The sequence below is a fragment of the Carcharodon carcharias genome, chromosome 4, assembly GCF_017639515.1.
Source record: "Carcharodon carcharias isolate sCarCar2 chromosome 4, sCarCar2.pri, whole genome shotgun sequence".
Lineage (NCBI taxonomy): Eukaryota > Metazoa > Chordata > Chondrichthyes > Lamniformes > Lamnidae > Carcharodon > Carcharodon carcharias.
This window is the reverse complement of record NC_054470.1, coordinates 137,272,269-137,290,939: the sequence shown is the minus strand read 5'-3', so window position 1 is coordinate 137,290,939 and position 18,671 is coordinate 137,272,269. Positions and strand designations below refer to the sequence as shown.

General features: G+C 42.6%; 1 protein-coding gene across 2 annotated transcripts in view; it reads right to left on the bottom strand.

Moving 5' to 3' along the window:
- Positions 1-281: 281 nt before the first annotated feature.
- kiaa0825 (KIAA0825 ortholog) overlaps positions 282-18,671 on the bottom strand; it is a 608,024-nt gene continuing 589,634 nt past the window's right edge. For both annotated transcript variants that reach the window (XM_041185961.1, XM_041185962.1), the window contains one exon: positions 282-940. In XM_041185961.1, the coding sequence (XP_041041895.1) occupies positions 844-940 (97 nt within the window). In that variant the 3' untranslated portion in view covers positions 282-843. The remainder of the gene's footprint in view (positions 941-18,671) is intronic.

Here is an 18,671-nt window from a genome sequence, read left to right as displayed (position 1 = left end):
CCAATCACACAGGCTGCTCTGTCTTGGATAGAATCCAGCTTCTTGAGTGTTGTTGGAACTGCACTCATCCAGGCAAGTGGAGAGTATTCCATCACACTCTTGACTTGAGCCTTGTAAGTGTTGGACAGGCTTTGGGGAATCAGGAGGTGAGTTACTATCCACAGAATTTCAAGCCTCTGATCTGCTCTTGTTACCATAGTAAGTCTGATCCAGTTCAGTTTCTGGTCAAAAAGTATACATAAAACATTCATCCCTTAAAACTATGCAAGAAAATTCAAATATCAAATTGCAGTGTGATTTATTATATAGAAACTAAAAGGAGTACAGTGTTGTCACCCAGCAACGACAAACATGCATTTCCAGCAGAGACACTGGACAGTGATCAAGAGCAGGAATGCTGGCTTCTCTTCCAGCAGGACTGAAGCCAAGTCTAAAGCCTGTGCTGCCTTGTTGATGAAGATCAGTGAAATCAACTTAGACTTTGTGTAAACTGGGGACTTTCTGTTCTACATGGTTTAGTTGTGAACCCTTTAAGCAATTAGGTGGGCAATGGAAATAATGTAATTCTAACATAAAGTATCTGGTTTTAATGTATAAAAATCCAACTGATTTCTTCAGAATTGCAATGTAAATCCAACTTAACACATCAGACTTTATGTTTTTAATAACACAGTTAACAGACAACTTCCAAAGAACATAAAATATGTTTAATTACTGGTCATGTTCTTCTATTGCTTCAGACTTTCAATATAATATTTTAAAATTTCAATGAATGGAAACAATAAATGCAAAGTTGAACTATTTATATGTAACAAGCTTTTTCATTAACCTTACATTGTTACACTAATTTTCTTCATCCTTGCTAAAATACATCTTTTGTAGGTGTTCTATCATAACCTTTTCTTTGGCTTCAAGAGTTGTGTCAGCTTGCATTTCCCATCTGGAAGACAAAATTAAACAATGTTCATAGAAAATTAACATTGGTCCTTGATGCATTTACATATAATCAAAAACAAAACACTATCCAAATATCAGAATCCATATATTTGTTAGAATGCTTTAAAATTTATATAAATTTCTCATCAGGCTAATGTCAGCAAAGCTAAGTTATTGTTTACCAGCAATGTTAAGAGTAATTTGAATCTACCTACATGTATTATTAAAAGTTAATTTCTTTTCACATCCGTCCTTTTTTGGTGCATTGATTGGTCCATAGGAATTACATGACTACTAAATCGAAACTTTCACTGACTGTCTAAACTTTAATTTCGATTGTCAGCTATAGCTCAGTTGGTAACACTCTTTTCTCAGAATTATAAAGTTCTGGGTTTAAGTATCACTCTAGGATTTAAGCATGAAAATCAAAGCTGACACTCAGTGCCACACTCCCTTGGTACTGCACTGGTCGTTTTGATGAGGCATTAAATCGAGGCCCTGTCTGCCTTCTCAGGTGGATGTAAAAGATCCCATGGCAGTATTTTGAAGAAGAGTAGGGGGTAACCCAGGTGTCCTGGTCAAGATGCATCGCTCAATCAACATCACAAAAATATTATCTGGCCATTATCACATTGCTGTTTCTGAGAGCTTGCTGTGTGCAAATTGACTGATGTGTACCCTACATAACAACGACTACACTTCAAAAGTATTTCATTGGCTGTAAAGTGCTATAAAGAGATGTCTGGTGATCATAAAAACACTATCTAAATGCTAGTCTTTTACTTTTAAATTGTCATATATGCCCATTACTGATTGACAGCTATATGCTTGGGTAATAGTATGCTTGGACAATCAGATGTGACGTTATCTAAGGATTCAATGTGACTGTGGTACAATCTTCACCTGGAACCAAATATGCAGGAGGAAATTTTAACCCCCACACCTCCAACTTACTATTCTGCGTGGCCTGTTCATTTCTGCGCAGCCTCACAGATGCAGTATTATAAGGAAGAGAACTTGTGAGCAACCTGCTTGGCACTTTCCGGGTTGCTGTGCATCTGCGCCTTAGAGGGAACACTGTTGTCCACAGCGGTCCCTGGTTGCTATCTTGTGCTATAGACTTTCCCACTCAGAGCTAGCAAGTCTCGAATACGGATGCAGGTGGGGAATGAGAGCAAATAAATTGTAATGCGGTCCTGCCATTAAATTCAGCATTTGGCATTTACAGTTTTTCCAGCCTCAAATGCACCCCCAATTCCCAGGGCTATAATTTCCAGCAGCACATTGGCTTTCTCCGCCTCATGGATTGCTGGCCAGTTCTCTCTACCTCAGCACACTGAAACAAAGAGAGTGCCATAAAATTGACCTGCTGACTCTTTGAAAAAAAATTTCCAAATTAATTTCAGCATAATAGGACATGAGGCAGGAGTTACAGTGGCAGTCTATCTAAGAAGCTATTCAAGTTGAAGCCAGGCCAAAGCTGGCTTTAGGAAAGACCTGGTCACTTGCTTGACAGTGGTTAGTGGTGTCAATACTGCTACTGTATTGAAATTTCAAGTTTCAGACTCAGGAATGGGAATGTTCAGTCTTGGAAACATTAGTTTTCATTTGAACAAATTAGTTTTCATTTGAACACATTAGATAGTTTTTTGTCCTCCTAAACACCACATAATTTCAAATGATGTGGCAGCGAGGGTGTGACGTCACACATCAATACTTTTAAGCACTGGCACTTCAGTAGTTCTGGACATAACTCATGCTACCATAATACATCAGTTTTCCAACATCATGAGAGGCTTCAGAATGCAGAAGTAAGTTTAAATAGTCACACTAGGTATTTTAATGGAGCAATATTTTTATATTATTACTGTGGAAATTTCAAAGGAAGTTTGGAGGCTGATTTATGTTGATTTTTGTGGGTTCTGTGGTTTGATACAAAGGGCAGTTAAGGGTGTGATGAACTCTGTACTTGCAAAAAGCTTGTAGCTGTGAGATATCCCTTTAAATCCAAAGTGAAACTAAAGAGGCTCTGGAAAGAAAGATCTAATTGGATTTGTGCCTAATATGCCATTAGACTTCTGAGAAACTAACCCCGAACCCTGATTGCTAAGGAGACGGAGTTCAGATAAGAGGCGAAGCCATGAATTGGGCTGTGATGAAGGTTGCTATGGAAATGAGAGTTAACTAACAAACAGAAACTAATTGGGGTTTGGGGTTACAGATTATGTTTAGCAGCAGTACACAGAAAATTCCTATGAGGAGAAAAAGCAAATCTTTCTTAGAAAGAGATCAGTTTGTCTGTTTGGTAGACAAGGAGAGAGGAGCTCTTGAGGCACTGTGTGACCTGACTAAAAAGGTCTGAAACCTAGAAAGCTCTGTGACTAGCTTGGAGATACTAAAGTGCTAGATGTTTTACCAAAAGTGGTCAAACCGTGTACTGGGTGTTATTGGTTGGTCAGTTGAAAAGGAATTCTGGAAAGCTACACCACCAGGATGGTTGTGACGCGAGGAGAAAGGGTTCGTAGAAGTGTGCTTTGCTTATGACAATATTACTCATGAAACAATAGGGTGAATGCTGTTGTTAGATAGAAAACCTGACCTACCCTGCGTGAAGAAAGAACAGCATATTGTGGAACTGTGCAGTTACATAACGCTATACATGCTGAAGGATAATACACATACCTGTGTGAGATGTATCTTTGTTCTATTGACTATTTTAAGTGAAATTCATTGTTTCTATTGAAATACCATTTGTCTGTTAATGTATGCTTAAATTTATGATAATTTTGGGTTTGACTGTTACAGTGAAATCTTGTCCATAGATTCATTTCATCATCAATCATTTGGGGATTCCTTTCTTTCCGGCTTATTGGTCTCTATGTAGATCATAATAAGAGTCAATCAAGTTTATATGCAACTGGAGTCGTATATCAGCCAAACTGGGTAAAGACAGCAGGCTTCCCTTCAAGGACACTAGGAACTGATTGGGTTTTTATGATAATGCTGTAGTTTCATGGCCTTTATACCATAACATGTCAATTGTCGCTGTGCTACTGTTGATAATATTAGGGCCACTTTAAGGCATTTAGAATGAGAATCCAAAACAAGTATGACTCTTCAGGACAGCCAGCTCAACATGAAGATGCCACCATACTTTTGCTGGCCATTGCCAAGAATTAGATTCTGCAGGGTTTACAGGTTGACATGCTTAATATTTATGTAATTTATCCCATACACTTTACCATTTCAAAATATTTGAAAGCAATTTACATAATGGAGCATTCCATCATTCTCAGTTACCAAAGACAATAAATTGAATCATTTAATGTTTTTCAGTGCTACTGGTAGAGAGGAAAATGTTGACTAGGTTACTAGGAGATCTTCTCAGATAATGAAGCAGATAAATGAAGCTTCGGATTAAATATCTAATCTGGAGGGTAGAGACAATACAACACTGCCTTGACGTTACACCGAATTTAGCTTTCGGATGAATGCACGAAAGTCATATGATGCAACATAATGTGAAACGTTCAATAACTCTGGAGAAGGGCTAAAAGTATTGAAAACAAAAATATATGACTAATATCATAAGGATTTCCCTTATGAATCAAAGGCAACAAAACTTATTTTACAAGAGTGGTTTCTGTCAATGATGTAGTATTGTGAATATGCAAACTGGTAGAGCAGTAGTGCAGATTTGTCAGTGGAAAAGTTAATTAATTTGCATTTTAAAGTGCAACTACTTGCCAGTGCAATACACTGTATTCATGATTAGGATGCAAACTAATAAATACTGGGCCTTTTTAACGTTTAAATAGGTCCATGTTTTGAGCAAGCCACCTGCTAGGATATTTCTGTCAAACTAAGTCAAAATACTAGCACTATTTTATGAAGGTGTACACATACATAAAACTCTATCAAAGAATGTATTTTGAATTGGAATGTTTAAATGAAAGTTTGGCACATGGATCTATTTGTTTAAAGTTTTAAGCAAATTGTAGCTATCCCTACTGTGCAACACATCTGGCACCATGCTGTGCCACACACACAGATGCAGTTAGTGACTGTCAACAAGAGGGAGGAAAGGGGGGAGAAAGAGAAAGTCACGAAGGATCCACTCTTGTGTATTTCAGTGAAGTGGTGGGGTATCCCTGGTTATTTATCCATTTTTTTTAGCAAAGCCAGCAACTGACAAGGGCACAAGTGGAGAAAAATTATGGCATATTTTATGGGTTGTGACTCTTATCAGTGAGTTTCAATTGCCAAATAATGACTGGACTCAAACTCAGTGCTAGATAAAGTGCACTAATGCACTTTTTTGAATAAATGCACGTTCTTTCTTCTCTCGATGTTTGGGTGTGGTTGACTGATGGGATATATCCAGATGGGTTGTGGTAAAGGAAGAGAATAAAAGTTCCAAACCTATCATTTGTCACCTAATGTTTGTGAATACAAAGCTGGGAATGCTTGGCAAACTTAGTTGAATCTTCAATGAAATAACAATGAGGGATTATGAAAATAGTGCAATTGATGTTGTGTATATGGACTTTCAGGAGGTGTCTGATAAAGAGACACAAAATTGACTTGTCAGCAAAACTGAATCCCATGGGAATAAAGGGGCAGTGGCAGCCTAGGTACAAAACTTACTGAGACAGAAAGAAGAGAGTAGTGGTGAATAGTTGTTTACCAGGCTGGAGGAAAATAAAAATGGTTTTCCCTTCAGGGTCGGTATTAAGATCATTGCTCTTGATTTATACTAATGAAATGGAATTGGGTTTGGAGGTATTATCACAAAGTTTGCAGATGACACAAAAATCAGGAGACCTTTAAAAATGGCGGGCAGTACCCGATTACAGGACACCACCTCCACCCCGCCACTATTCTCATTTCTGGCCATTTTTGCCAGCACAGGATAAGGGTGTGGTTAGCCAGCCCACACACAACAATCCCTCCCCTGTTGGTTCCATGGTGGGGTTGGGAATTTTAAACCCCTGCAATTTTGATGGAACTGTGCCTGTTCTATTAGTAGATGTAGTTTTCAGCTTTTCAGAGGGGATGTGTACCATGGGGGAACCACAGTCTTGAGTTAGGCACCAAAAAAATCCATCATTTGACATTCCTTTGAAATACATTGCCCTTCTTACCTTCTTATAAAGCTGTTAATCAATCACAACTATTCATAGTATCAATGACAAAAAGCTATTAACCATTTCACATCTAAATCTTATGTAAATAAACACCCCTGTATTTAAAAAGCTTTTCAAGGAATGGTCAGGTTATTACAAGGTAATAAAGATGTCAATCAAACAAAACCTGCACTCCCCTCTGCAGCTACTTAAACATTGCTTGCTGAGAACCAAGTGCATTAGCCATTCTTGGAGCTCAGCCAAAGTTTCATAATGAGGTTGATTCCTGGGATGAAGAGACTCTTTTGAGGAAAGATTGAGCAGATTGGGTTTATACTCATTGGAGTTTAGAAGAATGAGAGGTGATCTTATTGAGGCTTGTAAGATTCTGAGGGCGCTTGATGGGGGCATTTCAGATGCTGAGGGGATATTTTGCCTCAGGGTGGAGTCTCATGGCACCAGGTCAAGCATTGGCAAGGAAGCCTAATGCTGCTTACCCATGGATCATCTTCCTCCATGTTGAACACCACTTGGAAGAAGCATTAAAAGTAGCAAGGGAACAGAATGTACACTAGATGAAGGACTTCAATGCCTACCATAAAGTGTGGCTTGGTAGTACCACCACTGAATAAGCTGTACAAATCCTGAAGGACTGTTGCCAGATTGGGCTTGTGGTAGATGGTAAGAATACCAACACGAGGGAAAAATCTACATGACCTCTTCCTCCCTAATCTATTGCTCATAGATGCATCTTTACATGACAGTGTTAGTAGGAGTGACCACTACACAGTTGGTTGGGGATGAAGATGTGTATTCATAATGAGGCGCCCCCCCCCCCACCCCCCCCACCACAGCATACCATCGTACTAAGCGGTATTAGCACTTTGCTGAATGGGATAGAGTAAGACCACATCTCATAGCTCAAAACTGGTCATTCCTGAGTCATTGTGGGTCATTAGCTGCAGTAGAATTGTTTACCACCACAATCTGTCATCTCACAGTCCAGTATATCCATCACTCTACCATTATAACCAACTCATGTTTGATGAGGTAGGCAGATGTGCATGTCAGATCACAATCAGGTGTATCTGAAAATGAGGTGCCAAACTGGTGAAGTTACAACATGTGTAGGTTACTCTGTGGAAGCAGCATGCTATGTGAACTCACAATCAATGGATCAGATCAAAGCTCTGTGTCTGCCACATACAGTTGTGAAGCAGTGGACAATTAACAACTAAGGGGAGAATAAGGCTCTGTGATTATCCCCTGCCCATGAGTGTATAAAGCAAGGCTGAAGCATTCACAGCAATTCAGCCAGAAATGCAAGTGGATAATCCATCACAGCCTGGTCCTGAGTTCCCACCATCACAGATGCTAATTTTTAGCCAATTTGATTCAGTCTAAGTGATATCAAGTGACAGCTGAATGCACAGGATATAGCAAATTCAATGTCCTGACAATATGCCTGCTGTAGTGCTGAAGACTTGTGCTCCAGGACTAGTCACACTTCTTGCCAAGCAATTCCAGGGCAGCTGGAATACCAGCAGGTACCTGACAAAATGGTAAATTGACCAGGGATGTCCTATCCACAAAAAGCTGAACAAATCCACTTTGGCCAATTATTGCCCCACATCTAGTTATCACAAACTGGTGTGATGACGTCAGAAACACTGCCTGACATCATCATGTCCTGTATTATGTTTGGTGCTGTAGGTAGCACTCCTAATCTGGGAGCGTATTATTCAGGCTTCTGTTTCCTGTTAGTTGGCCAATCCTCTATCCATGCTAAGGTATCATCCCCAACACCATGAGCTTTTGCCTTCTGCAGTAACCTTTTATGTGGCACCTTAATGAATGCCTTTTGGAAATCCAAATACACTGCATGTCAGTCATTAGCAAAATGATAGAAAGTGGCATTGAGTTTTATCAAAAGCGTGTATCTAATTTTTCAGTAATACATAAAATTTTCTAGATTCTGAAAGGTCCCAGCAGATTGGAAAACCACATATGTAACGTCATCATTCAAGAAAGGAAAGGGACAAAAAAGCAGGAAATTATAGGCCAGTTAGTCATTGAGAAAATACTAGAATTCAATATTATGGCAGTAGTAGCAAGGGATTTAGAAAATCAAACTACCATCAGGCAGAGTCAACATGATTTTGTGAAAGGGAAATTGTGTCTGACAATTTTATTAGAGTTCTTTGAGGATTTAAGCAGGGTGGCTGAAGGGGAACCAGTGGATGCAGTGTATTTGGATTTCCAAAAGGCATTCATTAAGGTGCCACATAAAAGGTTACTGCAGAAGACAAAAGCTCATGGTGTTGGGGATGATACCTTAGCATGGATAGAGGATTGGCCAACTAACAGGAAACAGAAGCCTGAATAATACGCTCCCAGAACAAGAGCGCTACCTGCAGCACCAAACGTAATACGGGGCATGATGATGTCAGGCGGTGTTTCTAACGGCATCACACCAGTTTGTGATAAAACACGATACAGGCAGCGTTAAATGTTTGAAACCTGTCTGCGCTATTTAAATGTCAATTTGGAAAGCCATTAAGGTCATTAACAACCCAACTGAGAGCAATAATACACCCTGAAGGCAATAATATGCCTTCAGGGTAAGAATCACAGCATGTGGGGAATCCATTTTTTAATGGTCAAGCTTGTTTTGGTGGGTTTATAAACTGTAGCTGAGACCAGAAGGCAGAATCTTCGGCGGCCCACACGCTGAGGCGTAAAATGACGCGTGGTGACGTTGGGTGCGTGTCCTGTGAATCATTCAGATTTTCAGTTCGGCAGACAGGCAGGCACGCACCCGCCAAATTGTCAAAGGCCTATTAAGGACAGCTAACTATCAATTAAATCAATAAACTGAGCTGCCCATCCAACCTTAAGGTTGGCGGGCAGGCCAAGAGCCTTCGCATTTTTCATCCACGGGAGGAATGAGATTTCATGAAGGTTTTTAAAGTCTTGTAAAAATTTTAAATAAAATTAATAGATATGTCCCAGCTCATGTGACAGTTTCACATGAGGGGACATGTCTTAAAATTTTATTTTCCTTTATTAAATTTTCCTGAACTTAAATTTCGCACACATGCGCTGGGCAGGCCTTAATTGGCCCGGTGTAAAATGGCGGTGCCCAGCCGATTGCGGGCGGCAATTGGCTGTGCGCACGCCTGCCCCCACTCTCGCCCAAACCCCCAACGGGAAGAAAATTCTCCCCAGAATCTCAGCTTTGCAGTTAATGCTTCAGTGACTGCAGGGAATGCTCATGTGAATGAGCAGAATAACCATTTGGAGATTATTTAAGCTGGAGGACTTTCCTCTGATTTGGAGGGCTCTTCTGAGTGCTTGATTTTTTTCCATTTCCCAAAGATATAAAGTCTTTGAGACAAATGGTCATTGTGGTATTGGTTGGAGACACAACCTCCAGTGAGAAGGAGAGAAGGAAAAGGAGGAGGAGAAAAGTGAGATGAAGATGGGGACACAGGGAGGCTCAAGATGCAGTGGCGTTGCATAAAGGGGACAGAGCAGCGCCAGAACTGAGGATCAAAGGGAACTCAGGCCCTCTGAGGAGGCATAGATGGTCTAATACAGCACTTAGAGTCTAGGCAGAGTTAACTACCTGCAAGTGACCAAGACTCAATGCAGGAGAAGACTCAAGTTTTCAAGAGCCACAGTAACATTACTCTGTGAGATGCTCACAGGGGACGTCTCATCCAACATCCTGTGTGTAGGGAGCCGCCCAATGCCTGTCGCATTAAAGATCACTGTTGCTCTGAACTTCTTTGCAACAGGCTCATTCGAGACAGTCTGTTAAACACCATTGTATAAAAGTCTTAACAAATCTATTGTCTTGAAGGGAAGGGAATTACATTTCCTTCGCACAGGATGTCCAGAGTCAAATAGATAGAGTCAGAGGATTTGCACCGAATGCAGGTTCCCCCTGGGTTCAGGGAGCCACTGATTGCACTCACATTGCCATAAAGAGTCCTGCTGCACAGCCAGGAAAGAAAGGGCTTCCACTTGCTCAAAGTCCAGCGGTGGATCACACAGGTGCGTACCCAGGCAGCAGTCACAACTCTTACATCCTTCAGAACTCACAAGGCCCAGGCTTTTCACCGGCCTTATTTCCAAGGAGAGATGGCTAATAGGTGACAAGGGTTATCTACTGAAAAGATAGCTCAGGACATCTGCGAGGGTTCCCAGGTTTGAGGCAGAAAGGAGGTATAATGAGAGCCACGGCAGCAGCAGGGCCACAGTGGAACGGACCATTGATCCCCTGAAGGTGAGTTTCCGATGCCTGGATAGATCTGGAAGAGCATTACAGTACTCCCCCTCACATGTGTCCCTAAAGGTCGTGGTTTGCTGTGCACTCCATAATATCACCATCCAAAGAGGATATGCCCTGGAGGATGAGGACATGCCAGATGGGGGCCAATCCTCTAAGGACGAGGGCACACCTCCCCCCCTCCACTTGTCTCTCTCTCTCTCCGCCCCCCTCCCCCCCACACACCTTAAACCAGCTTATATTTCAACTCTTTCTTGGACTCGAACTCAAGTTCTGTCGAAGGGTCATGAGGACTCGAAACGTCAACTCTTTTCTTCTCCGCCGATGCTGCCAGACCTGCTGAGTTTTTCCAGGTAATTCTGTTTTTGTTTTGGATTTCCAGCATCCACAGTTTTTTTGTTTTTATAGCAATGAAGAGTTGATGGCCCTGGCTGTGATCGCATGGATGGCCTTGACACCAGAGATGCCTTAATAAACCAGAGGTTTGAATAGTGTGCCTTGCTACTGCAACAGAAGTGGTTTTGGGTCATCTTGGTGCTCCTTTTCCCATGAACTATGAGTCTGTCACCCTTATGTCCACACACTATGCATAACCCTAAACGAGAACACAATTCCTCTTGCCCTCCTTCAACATTTTATTGTTTCCCTCAACCTTCAGGCACCAGTCACATGGCCATTAATAACAACATCAAAGAACAAAGAACAAAGAAAAGTACAGCGAAAGGAACAGGCCCTTCGGCCCTCTAAGCCTATGCCGATCATATTGCCCGTCAACTAAAACATTTTGCACTTCCAGGGTCCGTATCCCTCCATTCCCATCCTATTCATGTATTTGTCAAGCTGCCTCTTAAACATCACTATTGTACCTGCTTCCACCACCTCCTCTGGCAGCGAATTCCAGACACTTACTACCCTCTGAGTAAAAAACTTGCCCCGCACATCTCCTCTATAGTTTTCTCCTCTCACCTTAAATCTATGTCCCCTAGTAATTGACTCTTCCACTCTGGGAAAAAGCTTCCGACTATCTACTCTGTCCATGCCACTCATAATTTTGTAAACTTCTATCAAGTCGCCCCTCAATCTCCGTCGCTCTAGTGAGAACAATCAGCATGAGAGTATGTGAGATGTGTGTTTATTCACAAACTTCAAAGGACTAATAACATCAATAAATAATCAGCTTACCCACGTGCCTCTTTTTGTGACTAAGGTGGATATTTACTAACACGTTTACAAGTGCTGCGGCACAGTGCTCCCCACTAGCTTGCTGCTGCACTGGAGAGAGATGGCTGATCTAGCACCCCCTTTGCCTTGGATGACTTCGGTAGCTGTCCTCTGTGTGTCTGTAGCATTGAATGGCCCGCTACTTCCAGGAGGCTCTTGTTGACACACATGAGAGTCTTCAATCACCGCAGCAATGGTCAAGGCCTATGCCAATGGTTGATGGACAGAGGAGACGCAGCCCCCATCAGAAGTTCCATGAGAGGAACTTCAATATACTGCAGCAGGCAATTAGGAAGTTTAATGGAATGTTAGCCTTAATCGCAAGAGGATTTGAGCACACGAGTAGTGAAGTCTTGCTTCAATTGTATAGAAGCTAGGTTAGACCACACCTGGAGTACTGCATGCACTTTTGGTCCCCTTACCTCAGAAAGGATATTACTGCCATAGAGGGAGTGCAATGAAGGATCACCAGACTTGTTCCAGCGATGGCGGGGCTCTCCTATGAAGAGAGAGATTGGGCAAACTGGGCCTGTATTCTCTAGAGTTTCGAAGAATGAGACGTGATCTCCTTGAAATCTACAAAATACGAAAAGGAATAGCCAGGGTAGATGCAGGTAAGATGCTTCCCCTGATTGGGGAACCTAGAACCAGGGGACACAATTTCAAAATAAGGGGGAAGCCACTTAGGACCGAGATAAGGAAAAATGTCTTTACTCAGAGGGTGATGAATCTTTGGAATTCTCTACCCCAGAGGGCCATTGAAGCTCAGTCATTGAGCATGTTTAAGGTAGAGATTGATAGATTTCTGATTAACAATAACGTAAAGAGTTATGGGAATAATGCGGGTAAAGGCATTGAAGTGTTCGATCAGCCATGATCAACTTGAATGGCTGAATGACCTTCTCTTGTTCCTTTCTTCACATGTTCCTTTGTACGGGCAGCTGCTGCTCACCCTCCACCACTAGAATCAGCTGGTCCTCCCTGCCAACCAGTGAGGTTCTAGCAGCTGGGTGTGCCACCAAGCTCCCAGTTCCTCTGTCACCCTGGCTCTGCGCCCTTGAGCTCAGAGTCACGGCGATGGTGTGCAGGTTGGAGCGCATCCCAACGACTGCATCTGCAATGCGCTTGATTTTCCCCTCCAGGACAGTCGCCAGTCTGTCCATGGAGGAAGCTTGGTGCTCCGAAGAGTGGGTGATTGCAGTGCACATGGCCTGGATGGACACCTCCACAGTCTGGGTCAAAGCATGCAACCACTCTGATGTGCCAGCCAAATCTTCACAGACCTTGCACTGGACATCCAGCATCTACCGCCTTACCAACGACTCTGGAGGCTCATCATCCGACACAGAATCAGTCTCCGGATCAACTCACACACTCTCTTCAAGGATCTCATGCAACCATTACCAGGGGGCACATAACAGCACTGATATACCAAAGGAACCTTTACTTCACCCCTATCATGCTGCACACTCTCCATCCTCAGACTTGCTGGGGAGGACTCACCACACACAGGGGGCTTGAATCTTTGCTAACTTATGCTCCATCCCTTTTCATCACATGCCTTTCTTGTATCTTCATCCAGGCCAAGCTTGCCCACAACAGGTGGGAAGTTGCCAGAAGGGGTGGGTTGGAGGGGTGGCATGGCCAACATCATTGACCTCACAGAGTTCAAAGAGGCTGCAGCCCAGATTACTTGGGAGGACAGGGATTGCCCCTGTGGGGAAGGGGAGATTGGATTGTCTCAGCAACCCAGTTTGGAACTCTCCTCCATGAGCTCATCACATCCTGACAATTACAGTGAGTGACATGCAGTCTTATATTTTTAAAGTTTAAAACAGCGAGAGGAGAACTGGGATTTTCACAGTTTAAAACAGCAAAAGGAGAGCTGGGATTTTCACAGTTTAAAACAGCGAGAGGTGAGCTGGGAGTGCACGGAGAGCAGATCTGCATGAGAGGTGGTGACGGGAGATAAGAAAGGGACAGAGACCTTTCAACCTGTTTCTACCTGCCAGAGCCAGTGTGTGACGTCACAGGAAAACAGGTAGGTGATTGATGGGTATCTCTTCTGTGTCTCTTTTGAGTGGCCAATTGGTTTAAATTAGGAGATATTATTACGGCTGAAGAGTACAATTAAGAAATTTATCTTTAAAATATTTAACATCCAAATTAATTAATTAAATAGAATAGAGATGGCTGGACAGGCGATGTGTTGTAGCTGTAGCATGTGGGAGCTGGTGGAGCCGGTGCAATACACATTGACCTCATCTGCAGCAAGTGTTGGCTGCTTGAGGAACGTCGGCTCAGAGTTGATGAGCTGGAGTCCGAGTTGTGGACACTGCAACACATCAGGGAGGGGGAGATTTACCTGGACACTGTGTTTCAGGAGGCAGTCACACCCCTTAGATTAATTACATCAAATTTGTTCCGCGGTCAGGTTCAGGAGGGTGTGACTGCGAATGAGGCAGGTATGGGGAGGAGGTAGATAGATTTTTAAAATATCTGGGAGTTGAGGGCTATGGGGAGCTAGCACAAAAGAGGAGTTGAGGCCTGGGGCAGATCAGCCATGATCTTATTGAATGGCAGGGCAGGCTTGAGGGGCCGAATGGCCTACTCCTGTTTCTGTTTGTTATATTCTTATGTTCAAAGAGGGGTGCCTGCCGAAGCCATCAAAGGCAAGAGTGGAAACAAATCTGCAGACTGCCGTCACCCCTGCTGCGGATGTCAGGGCAGTAGCTAGGAGTGGAAGGCCTAGAAAAATCAAAAATTCTGATCACAGCCTGTTGCATAGGTGAAGACAATAATTGTCTTTAATTGAACATCTGCAGATATATTCACCTTCAATGAATATTGACTATACTGTTTTCTTTCAGCGTCCTTCTAAAGGCTTTGTGAGGCCACCCCATCCCCAAGCAGAATTTTTGAACGTAGCCAGCACCACGATTAAATCTGCAGGAAGTAGGTTCTGTGGCAGTGCCTCTCAGATCCTCATGTAAGTACTCTCATGCACTGGCAGAGCCTTCATCCATCAAACTCATCTCACTGGTCCCTAACATATTCAATAATGCCTGCTGTAGTTCCATTTCTGATGACTTTCATCTACACCCACACACTGATCCAACTCCCATGCAGCACCTGTGCCTGGCTAACTCAAGGGTCCACTCACTTTCGATTTGAGAACTATGGTTGTAGTGACTTTCTTCATGAGCTCCCCCGCCATTTCCACTGCCCCAGTCATCTATGTCCTTTCCCCCATCACTATTGACCCCCCCAAACCATCACATTGGACCTCTTCACCATTACCCTCCAGCCTGAACCCTTCCCCTTTCAGGATGTCCAGGTGAACATGTATGTACCCTTCTTTCCAAAGCATCCCACTCCCATTCACACTGACCTCCCCTTTTCCTTCCCACCTCCCATGCCTGTGTCTATCTCCGTGACCCAACTAACAACCCTCGCTGCCCCTACACCCAATACTGTCAAACCCTCGCTCTTGTAGCTCCTTCTAACCCTTTGTACCTTAATCATCACCTTCTATCACATCCACCTTGAGTTCGCACCCCAGGAGTCAGAAGTTGACTCCAACGACCTCTCCCGGCGAGCATGTGACATCTGTCTCCTGTCCCCCCACTTCAGGTCTAGACATTCCCACCCTCACCCCTTCGCCACCCATCAGTATGTCCTGCTGTCTTCCATCCCGCAGCTCGAGGCTCTCATCCGCCATCCTGAAGTCCCTGGAAGAATGCTTGAGTCCACGCCAAAGTCCCTGGAAGATGGTCTGAAGTCTCAGTGAAGTCCCTGAAAGTCTGAAGCCTCAGCGAATTCGAAGCTGCAGTGTGGAGACCTCCCACCTTTGAAAGCTGATTCGTGGGGCAGCCATGTGGATGCCCGTGTTCTGCTATGGTCCGGTAACTGTAAGCCGCCATCATCTTTTTCTAGTCAGATGTCCGCAAGCTGAGCAAGGCCCTAAATGTAAGACCTGACTTGTGCATGCTACTCATTTTCAAACAGATTTGAGGCTGACATAATTTCCCGCTGATTGAAAGGCATGAGGAGATTCCAGCGAGCAGCTGTTTTAATGAGCATTCATGAGATGTTAATGAATACTAATGATGTTCATGCCACTAGTTGGCAAGGTAACCAATTCACCATGGGGAGAATCGCCGGTGAGTTTCCAACTTTTTGGCTCCTGCTCCATTATCCGCTCCGGCCCACCATGAAACCTGCCAGGGGAGGGATGGGAAAACTCTGCTCTATATCCTAAGGCAAATATTGATAGGTCAGTAAGGATTTAGCAATGTAACAGTCATTGAAAAAAAGAGTATTGGAAGCCTGAATGAGCATCTAAAGTAGGTCTGCAACCAATGGGAATGGCCACCTCAGGTGATTCCATGGCTAGCTGGTAAAATATTTGAGTGTTTTCATGTGAGTACCTCACGTGAAGCAATTACTTCCTGGGAGTAAAGTTGGCAGCTTTTTTTTATTGTTCCTTTTCTCTTCTTTTCTCAACATTTTAATTCTGTAATCACTTTCTGGAACCCCTTTAAATTTCCCGTAATCCTTTCAAATCTGTGCCTGTTTTAAATCTGTAATCATGGGTGCAAATAAATTAACTCCATTAAGCATAACAGTCTTTTCAGTGAGTCATCAATTTGTTCTCTTGTAACTCTTGGGTCAAAATAAATAATAAACTTGGGTGTTTTTTTCCCCATTCCTTACTGAGTCTGTTTTCTCTTGGAAAGAAAAGGCTGATGAGTGACTTAATAGAGGTCTTTAAAATTGTGAAAGGTTTTGATTGGGTGGATACAGAGAGAATGTTTTCTCTGGTGGGGAAGAGTAAAACTAGAGGCCATCAATATAAGATAGTCATCAAGAAATCCAGTAGGGATTTGCTATCAAAGGAGTGATTGAAATGAATAGTAGAGATGCATTTAAGGGGAAGCTAGACAAACATATGAGGGAGAAGTGAATAGAGGGCCATGGTGATAAATTTAGTTGAGGAAAGATGGGAGGAGGCTCGAGATGAGCAAAAACGCCAATGTGTTGGGGCAAAATGGTCTGTTTTTGTGCTATTTATCCTATGTAACTCTAAAAACAGAACATCAAAGTCAAGGTTGGAACATAAAATTGCTGCAGACAATGACAAAAAAGGTTCTACAAGTAGTTATTTTTTAAAGATAACAATAATATACCAAATAAGCAGAAACATGATGAACAGTGTGGAAATTAATAAAGTGAAACTTGTAAAGGTGGAACAGCAATTTCATGGTGCCGCCTCCCTTACCCCAAGGCGCCTGAAATATGTCAGACCCCAAATTAGATTTTTCAGGTGCCCCTAGTGACCCTGTAAATGTAACTAATTGGCCTGACACTTGTTTTAGGATGCCTATCAGTAACTGATGGCACTAGATGGTGCAGGCACAGGGCCTATTCGAGTCAGGATGCCTCAGTGGTTGCTAAGCAGCAGTGCTAACCAAAAAATGAAGCAATTATTTTTCAAAATTTGGTTTAGAACAAGAAAGAGCAGGAGTGCACAACATGTAAAATGGCTCATCCAAATTATTGAAATGAGGCTGGAGGGGCAATTTTGCTTGATGTTTCAACCTCCAGGTTTGGATTATCTTTGTGTCTGAAAATGGACTGTAATTATTTTCTACCCCTTTAGCTTTCCAACTGCAGTTTCTTCTATGTTACGACTTTCGGAAAAAGAAAAAATTGTTCTCAGGTTTTGAAAATGCTGGCAAAACTGCATTTATTTTCTATTTGTGGTTGCCCTAAGAAGTTCGTAGTGGGCTTTTTCCATGAACCACTGTAGTCATTGGTGTTCAAACAATGGTGTTAGGTAGAAAATTCCAGGATTTTGATTAGCGATAATAAAGGAGCAATAATCTATGTACAAGTCAGGATGCTGTATGACTTGGAAGAGACCAGCGGTGGTATTCTTAATGTAAGAACAAAGGAATCACAACAAGAGTAAGCAATTTAGCCCTTCTCGCCTGCTCTGTCATTCAACAATATAAGAATTTAAGAAATAGGGGCAGGAGTAGACCACTTGGTGCTTTGAGCCTGCTCTACCATTCAATACAGCCATGGCTGATCCTCTATCTCATCCCCATTTTCTTGCACTATCCCCATATCCCTTAATTTCCCTACTACCCAAAAACCTATTGAAGAAATTTTTCCTCAAGTCAGTCGTAAATGGTTGACCCATATTCTGAAACTGTGACCTCGTGTTATAGATTCCCCAGCCAGTGGAAACATTTTATCAATATCTACAGCTTGTGCTCTTCTTGACAGCCCACAGCACCTCATGGCTGCCCAATTTTGGGTTGATAGAAGTGCCCTCAGCCTCCCCACTTAGTACTAGCATTGAATACTTGCTTTGTGAGAAAATATGTGACAAAGCACACAATGCTTTGGCAAAATGTTTTACCCTATGGACAGAGGTGCTTTGGCATCATACCATTGACAGGGTACTAGATGGAACACTAACCAGATTCTAGCTATTTGATATTTCAGGGGAAAATGGATATCATGCAGCTCACAAAGGCAAAATACTGCAGATGCTGTGAATCTGAAATAAAAGCAGAAAATGCTGGAAATAGTTGAAATTTCTGACAAAAAGTCATTGACCCGAAATGTTAACACTGTTTCTCTCTCCACTAGATACTGCCACTCATGCTGAGTATTTCTCGTATTTATTTATTCAATCATGGAATATGACTGTCACTGGCAATGCCAGCATTTACTGTCCATCCCTAATTACCCTTGAGAAGGTGGTGGTGAGCCACATTCTTAAACCACTACAGTCCAAATGCAAGAGGTATACCCATCGCCAGTGAAGGAATGGTGATATAGTTCCAAGTCAGGAAGGTATGTGGCTTGGTGGGAAATTTGCACATGGTAGTGTTCCCATGTATCTGCTGCCTGTGTCTTTCTAAGTGGTAGAAGTTGTGATTTTGGAAGATGCTGTTGAAAGAGGCTTTACAAATTCTGCAGTTGGTGGAACACATTTCAGCTATGGTACAATAGTGGTGAAGGAAATGAAAATTTAAGGTGATGAATGGGGTGCCAATCAAGCAGGCTGTTTTATCTTG